General features: G+C 38.9%; 1 protein-coding gene across 1 annotated transcript; it reads right to left on the bottom strand.

Annotated features, from left to right (window-relative positions):
• Positions 1–3338: 3338 nt before the first annotated feature.
• Positions 3339–5701, bottom strand: evx2 (even-skipped homeobox 2; the record flags this gene model as incomplete). The annotated part of the gene is made up of 3 exons (XM_081367902.1): positions 3339–3956; positions 4441–4676; positions 5305–5701. The coding sequence occupies 3 exons, from the start codon at positions 5699–5701 to the stop codon at positions 3339–3341; spliced, it is 1251 nt and encodes a 416-aa protein (XP_081224028.1).
• Positions 5702–8235: the final 2534 nt, after the last annotated feature.

Consider the following 8235-nt stretch of genomic DNA (forward strand, 5'->3'; position numbering starts at 1 on the left):
TCCTCCCCGCAGCAGCTGTCACCTCGCATTACTCGCAGTCAGCTAAATGAAACATTATTCTAAACATATGCATCGTAATCAGTTCGGTCACACTTACAAGAACACGCGTTAATAAGGCAATCAATCACGGTGGAACAAGCGAGTTGTTCTGCAACAGCTCATAAACAGTGCGTAATGAAGAATTGGAGGTTAGCATGACACGCGCTGATCAGATAATCAATGTCAAAGATGCGATGAATGTCAGTAAATGTGGTTTTTATGTCGTTTCTATAAAATCTTCAATTTACAACAAGCAGTTCAATTACCCAGAAAATACAGTCAATTAAACGGGCGTGATTGGACAGTAGCGCGAGGATCATCGATCTTTGCATTTCTATCTTGGTGGTGGACATTTAATTTGGGTTTTCTATTAGCACCGAAATAAAGGAAAAATAAAATATATTAAACAAGCGGCAGATTTATTTTCTTGTCAAAAGCAATTCGGCTGAGGTGACAGACAGTTTGCGGCATTTTATGATGAATTCTTTTTTCAGTCTATGCGCATTGGATACAAAACTGATGGCGTTATTCTGGCCAGTGTTTTTCTGCCCTCTGTCTTCTCCAGTTTGCCTCTCCATCTATCTCAATGCCTTTGTTGTATGGGTTGTAACCCTCGCCTTGGTAAAGAGCATAACGAAACATGGCGATACATCACACTCTAATCCCATTTCTTTAATGGGGACGTTCAGAAAGAAAGCAACTTATCTCAAAGCCCCCCGGGAATATCCCGGTATATATTTAACCAGGCTGCAATTAACGACAGTATCAGCTTGTATCATTTAGAGGTAATGTAAAAATAATGGTAAATTATAGGGCCGGAATGACCCGTGATCGCAGACTTCATATTCCCCATAGTTTTAGTGTCGTTTTAATTAATGCCAGACTCACTTTCTTACCAAGGAGAGAGAGAGAGAGAGAGAGAGAGAGAGAGAGAGAGAGAGAGAGAGAGAGAGAGAGAGAGAGAGAGAGGTGTGTTAACAGAGCAGGAACTCCGCTTCACACTATTGGGTATTTTTTTCTTTTTCATTGAAATATTGATTTTAAAAGCAAGATGAAAATACATCAGTTGAATTATAAACACATTTTCAAAATGTAGCTACTTAACAGTAAATTGAATTTGCGTGTGTTCATTATTGTTTAGAATTAGACAGAAAAAAAACCTAAATCAGAATTCGAAGTGAATGAAACGTCATCATTCGATTTCGAATTTGCACGACTTTGATGCGTTCCGTTGATTTAATTTGCTACGTGCACAATGATAATAACGATATTAAAAATTTGCGTTTTAAATATTTATTTTCCAAGAACAACACCATCAATAAATAACATAATATACATTTTTATATTGCACATTTTTCTCAAGTGAAAATATGAAAATTCATACAGTCGGCAATATGTAAAATACAGTCACGTAGGCTAATGTACAGAGTCGTGTATCACGGCAAATCCCTTGGGAGAGGAGCAAAACACTGGGATTTTAGTTTTGTCATTTATTGAACAGACGGCAAACAGCCCCGCGAAACAACTCGCTAACCTTTTTTTTTAATCTTCTTCCATTTGGAAATGTAACAGCAATGTAATATGCTTTATTTACAATGAGTCTGATCATTTTGGTTTGCAACATCATTTGAGGCCTAATAATTCTTCGCTTTCGATTTGTTCCATGTCAGATCGTTTTGAGTACCTAAAACAATTGCGTAATCCTAACATTAAATAAACAGTCAACAAAATAAATTCTATTTTTTGAAAATTGTAAAAGGGTAGGCCTATCTATGCCGTTAATCATTTCGGATGGCAGTCCACATTTTGGTTTAATACAAACGTGACTATACGTGTTATGGCGAAATATCTCACCGTTTGATCTGTACAAGTGCTATTTTGTTATTTTTAAAACGTGGTTTTATATGAGGCAGAATTGCGCACAGTGACAAAAAATATGTATGCAGACAGAAATGCATGAGCAATTTGTCTGAAGTTTGGGGTTGTGTGGATAATCCCATTATATTGTGAGTGAAGAGTCTCTACTGGGAGTATTATGGAAATTTCGGTTTGGATTTAATGAGACTGCTCGCATCAGCGGAACATCTCTGAGAGAAAAGCCTGCCCAGGCCGGACAACCTTCCAATAAGAAGATTGGAAATAGGACTCGGTGGAAAGGGGATCTTTTCTTTTTTTTTCTCTCTCTCTCTCTCTCTTTCTTTTTTTTTTTTTATTTTATTTATTTTTTTTAATAAATAAGAAAAAAAATTCTCAGGTAACGAATACCACGTTTAATACTGTACAATCTACACACCGAGAACAATGCGTAATGCTCAAGGTCTTTTATCTATCTTGTCTAATGACTTCCCACAGCGGGTTGTTATGCTCTGACAGCGAGTCTCAGAACGGGAACTTTCTTACATTTCCACATTCAAAGGAGGTCCATCAAGGTACATGATTGGCAATTTTCGTCATTATCTTCACATTATTAACAGCAGAATTGACATTGTAGCAGTAGTGCAGATTTTATGCGACACACTCCTATCAGGGAGAGAGTCCCTCGAGCAGCAACACTTTCAGAGTAGCATCATTATCTCGCGCCTGGTCCCTTAACCGATGCTAAAGTGGCACACAACCAGTGTATATATTCTCTTTACTGCACGATCTAAAACAAAATTATATTTGCATACACTCTTAAAAAATAAATAAAGGTTCTTTATTGGAATCGATGCTTTATTGGAATCGATTCCACGAAAGGTTGTTTATATTCAGATTTTTAGAACAAAAAAAAAAAGGTTATTTTAAGAACTGTTGACTGAAAGGTTCTTCGGGGAACCGAAAATGTTTCTTTTATGGCACTGATGCTAAAACACCCATTTGGAACCTTTATTTTTAAGAGTGTGCAGTTTTAATAATAATAATTGAAAACGAGAATTTAAAAGTAAAATTAATAAGTGTTAGTGTAAATTTGCTTATGTTGTAATACAGTGTGTTCTGAAGGCCTTATTTTAAATATATCTTTATAATTCTTCTGAGCGTCATATGCCTTATTGGAATGGAAATGCTGTCCCTATACACTCTAAAAATGCTGGGTTGTTTTAACCTAATTTTGAGTCAAATATGACTATAAATACCCAAACGTTGGGTTAAAAATTTTAATTTAAAAATGTAACCCAACGGCTGGGTTTGTCCATATTTGACCCAAAGTTATGTGTTGAAACAACCCAGCAGTTTTTAGAGTGTACATTTCAAAATGAATATCAATAATAATACAAATAATTACATGTCCTTCAAATAAAAGAGTGTATGCCAGTACTAAGCTATCTATTGAGCGCGCTCTCCTCTCTCTGGTCCGGTGAGGGCACCGAAGTTTTGCTGAGAACCGCGGCCGAGTATGGCAGGAATCCGCTCTCGGACCTCTGACCGCTCGCAGTGCAGGTGAAGTCGGAGCTGGAGCTCCTGGAGCCGAGCGCGCTGGCAGCCTGACTGCTGTGGCAGCTGAGACACGAGCACGGACCCGCCGCTGAAGGCGCACCGACCGCCGCAGCCGCAGCCGCCGCAGCCGCAGCCGCCGCTGACGCCGCCGCGGAGCTGTTCAGACCCGCGGGAGACTGGTACAGTCCTGGGTGACGGAAACTACACAGCAGCTCCGGGCGCGAGTATGGGTGAGAAAGCGCACGGAAAGTATCGAGGGGGCGAATAGAGGTAGCGAAAGGTGAAGACGCGGCTCCTGACGCGGCCGCCGCAGCAGCTGCTGCCGTGACACCGACATGGGGGTAATAGTGTAGTGGCATGTGGGAATGGAAAGGGTAAGGCAGACTTCCGGTGGCGGCTGCGTGCGTCATCATATAGGTGTAGAAACTGGGATCCGCGGGATGTGGCCAGGACATGGCGAGCCGCTGCCGCTTGTCCTTCATTCGTCGATTCTGAAACCACACCTACACAGAAACACACAGGTAACAATTAGGGATGAGCAGAACAAGAGAACAATTAAACACTAGTGCAGTTTAACTGGCAAATAACCTCAGGACATAAGCATCTGAAATAATATGGTTAAAGCTTTTTCATCAGAAAAGAATTTACGCAATCAATTACGCGAGGAATTCTGTAAATGCAACCACTTTGGATAAGCTGAAAAAAGGGAAGTTTCTGCATCAGACAAAATAAAAATATCTCACAACATATGGTCTAATGTGTGTTTAACAGTACATCCCACTTTTTTTTTTTTTTTGTAAACAGTATTTACCAGAATTAGCATTAGAACGCGGACATATACAATTGCATGTTATTGTTTGTGTATTAATCTACTCCTGAACCTCTGTGCTGTAAAATATAGCTGAACATTTTAAAAGCATTATCAATTAGCAGGAACATATTCGATTTGCTCTGGAAGAGGTGAACCAAATCATGATGACCACACACCTTTATCGTTGTTTCGGGTAGATTTAATGCTGCGGCCAGTTCACATCTTCTCGGTCTTGACACGTAGTTTTCCCTGTAAAATTCTTTCTCCAATCTCCCAATCTGTTCCCGGGTAAACGCAGTCCGATACCTCCTCACTTGGTCCGAGCTCGAGCTGGAGTTTCCCATGGAATTACCGTTCAGATTCGAGAGGGACGAACTCGAATTGGAGGCCCCTGAATTACTGTCCGAAAAACCTAAATCGGATAATGAAAGAAATAAAAGAGAAAGGTATACATTTATGTTTTCTTTTATCACACTCATTTGCACGTTAAAATAAAATATACAAATATGACCTGTGATTTATTTATAAAATGTAGCTAGATGTCGCGCGCAATTATTTTAAACCAAAAATAGAGAATACACAATTAAAGACAAACGTATCAAACAATTCAAATGCATCATTTTAACATTGCAAAATGTATACAGTGCAATCACAGATTAATTCAGGTAATAAAAAGGCTTTGGAAAAATGCTACACTCTAAAAATAAAGGTTCTTTATTGGCAGCCATAAAGAATATTGGAATATTTCCATTCTACAAAAGGATGGTGGAAAAATGTTCTTTAGATTATTAAAACGTTCTTCACACTAAGAAAAAAATTGGTTATTTTAATAAATGTTCTTTGGTGGAACCGAAATGGTTCTTCTATGGCACCTTTTTGGAGCCTTTATTTTAAAGAGTGCATGAAATAAAATATAAACACACACATCAAATGGAATTTCGATTAGAGCTACACCTTCCAAACGCTGTAATATCCACTCAAATTAGCATTTGAACGAATGAATAAAGCACAAGCTGAAAGTTTCCATGCGGATTGTTTACCTTTGCTGTGGTTCTCCTTGTGTTGGCTGATGCTGCCCGGCGAGCGGTGAGACGGGCATCCCACTTCCACATCACTGTTCATGTCGGAGTCAGGAGAAACTTCAGGATACAGGTTTATTTTCTTCCTGCTTTCGGAGGACGACACTTCAGTGGAGGAGGTATTGTCGTTGTGGTGGTTTCCAAACAAGCTGTCTATCTCGAACTTGCCTTTGCTGGGAATATCCCCGAGCCCGCCGTGTATTCTCGGGCTGAGGCGACCGGCGTGCGGAGAGTTTTCCAGGGCCTCAAGCACCGCGTTCCCGGCAGAGTCAGTGAGGTTGGAGAGCCTCTTTCCCGCCACTGGACTGTGTAGTCCCCTTTCCATCAGAATCATCTCTTTTCTTATCCTCTCCATCATGAAGTCGTGCAGATAAAAAAGAAGAAAAAAAAAAAAGAAAAAAGAAATCCAAAGTCCCAGGGCTGGTGCTCCGATGACTGGTGGCGGATCTAATCCGCATTCAGCTCAGCTGCCGCCTCTAAATAATATAACACCTTTATGAGCTGGAAGCAAAAAACAGAGGGATGCCAGTGCGGGCAACGAATGACTGCTCAAAATGACCCGCGCATCCTCTCTGGTCCAGAAAGTCATTCATCAAAAAGTGGTTTGCGCCTTCGTCGTTAAAGGTGCGCGTGACGCGGTTCGAATGATCATTTATTGTAACAGGTTTATAAGCAAATAAATAGGAGAGAGACTGTCATCGGTTGATAGAGTCGGCCCTTGATCGGCCAGACGCGTATATCCAGGTGGAGAGAGAGAGGAGAAGTGAGGAGAGCAGCTTCTGATCGGACTCTGTTTTAGATGGCTCCTGGGGTTGGCCTCTGGGGTGAAATTGACAGTCTGATTAATAAAATGAGCGCGGCAACATTTCCCTCTTCATTTAGGAATATCATTATGCTTTGATTCTCTATTGTTCCTTCCTTCTGTTCTGGCTCTCCCACTCCCTCTCCCCCTCTCTCTCTCTCTCTCTGAGCTCTGTTTCTTTTTTCTTTCTCTGTCGATTATTTCACAACAGACGTTTTCGAATGAGAGGCATTAGTTAAAGATTTTTTTTTTTGCATCCAATTAGAAGATCCCGTTGCGAATATTGTTGTTCGTTACAAAATAACGATATGGAGACATTCAATTTTGTGGCATTATTTAAACGCTGCGGATTTCTTATAGCCTAGGCTATATTTGTTGGAGATAGATGACCCAAACGTTTGCAAATCTCATCCATATTATTACATACTATTTTTGAATCGTTTATTGGTCGAATTATTTATTATTTTGTTATTAGCAGACGTTCTCGTTTTATGCTGAAATCACGAGATAGGCTATTTTCAAATGTCAAGTGATTGATCCTAATTTAACACAAAACCTGTAAAACTAACAAATGTTTTCGTTTATTAAACCCATGTTTAAAATTCATGGTATGAAAGACTGAATCAAAAGTATGTAATAAGACGGGGAAAAAAACATTTGATTTATTTTGTAAATATTGGGAAATGGAATCATGTAATCTTTAGGCTATTGCTACATATTTATAATATGCAGATCTTAAAACCGTATAGAGATTATAATTATGATCAATGCCAATCTAGATTGCCAATCTCGTTGGTCATGCCTATACACAAAATAAATCTGGGTAACACTTTATTTTACAGTGTCATTGTGACATAGGCTATGTTACATGTAGTAATTACTATAAATTATGCAAAATTACATGTCACTAACCCTAAACCGAACCAAGCCCTAATCAAAACCCTATAGTAAATACATGTAGTTAACTAATATTACGCAGTACTTAAATGTATAATTACAGTGTAAAAAATAAATCGGATATCAAAAAGGGTAGGCTATTTCACTGTGTACTTATTTCTCACAATATCTCTAAAACGCTGTAAAATAGGTTAGTATTAATCCGTTTTAATATGTGATTCTGGAACTATAGTGTGTGCTCTCAAATCAAGTGTTAAGGTGTGGGCGTGAGCGGCTCTGTAAGGCGAGGTTAAGTTATCCACTTCAAGCTGAGAGAGCGCGCGTGACCGGGACGCGCACTAAACCGTTTGCGCGTCCTCTGGCGCCCTCGCCAGTTTTTCATCAGATAATACAACAGCTTGAATTCAGTGAGCCATCATCAACCCATCTTCCCATTTTGTTCAAATAATTCTTTTCACAGTTCTAACCAGTTTGTTCAAATATTGTAACCTATTAATAATTTATCAATTGTAACATCGGTAGAATCTAATGACATGTTCAGATCACTGTTAAAAATATTTGTGAAAAAGAATGCTTTTAACACCACATGATAAGATCGCTAATACGTAGGCTATATCGTATAATCTCTGCTAGACGCAAAATAACTATAATGTTTTACTACTGTAAACCGTTTCAGCCTCAATCTGCTAAAAGTCTTTGACAGAAACAAAATCGCCTCGCATCTTGCTTGCTCTCGCTGTTTGAGGGTAAATTCACCCAAAAAATAAATAAATAAATTCATTACTCTCAAGTTGTTCCAAACCTGTATGAGCTTCTTTCTTCTGCTGAACACAAAATAATATATTTTGAGGAATGTTTGTAACCAAAAAGTTGGGGCACCAAGTCAATGGGGCCCATCAACTGTCCGGTTACCAAAATTCTTCAAAATGTCTTCTTTTGTGTTTGGCAGAAAGAGGAAACTCATACAGGTTTGGTTTACAAGTTGAGGGTGAGTAAATAGATTTTCGGGTGAACTATCCCTTTTAAGGAGACACATAATTAATTTTTAATGTAATTTGTTAATTGCTATATATTATATTAGAGACTAAAAAGAAGATCTTTATTAAAACTATACTCACAGTCTTCGAATTTACGTGACAGTTAATAACTTAAAACGTGGGAGGGTGTGATTATGGGGAGAGTTGTAACATCAC

The sequence above is a fragment of the Scardinius erythrophthalmus genome, assembly GCF_964197995.2.
Source record: "Scardinius erythrophthalmus genome assembly, chromosome: 6".
Taxonomy (NCBI): Eukaryota; Metazoa; Chordata; class Actinopteri; order Cypriniformes; family Leuciscidae; genus Scardinius; species Scardinius erythrophthalmus.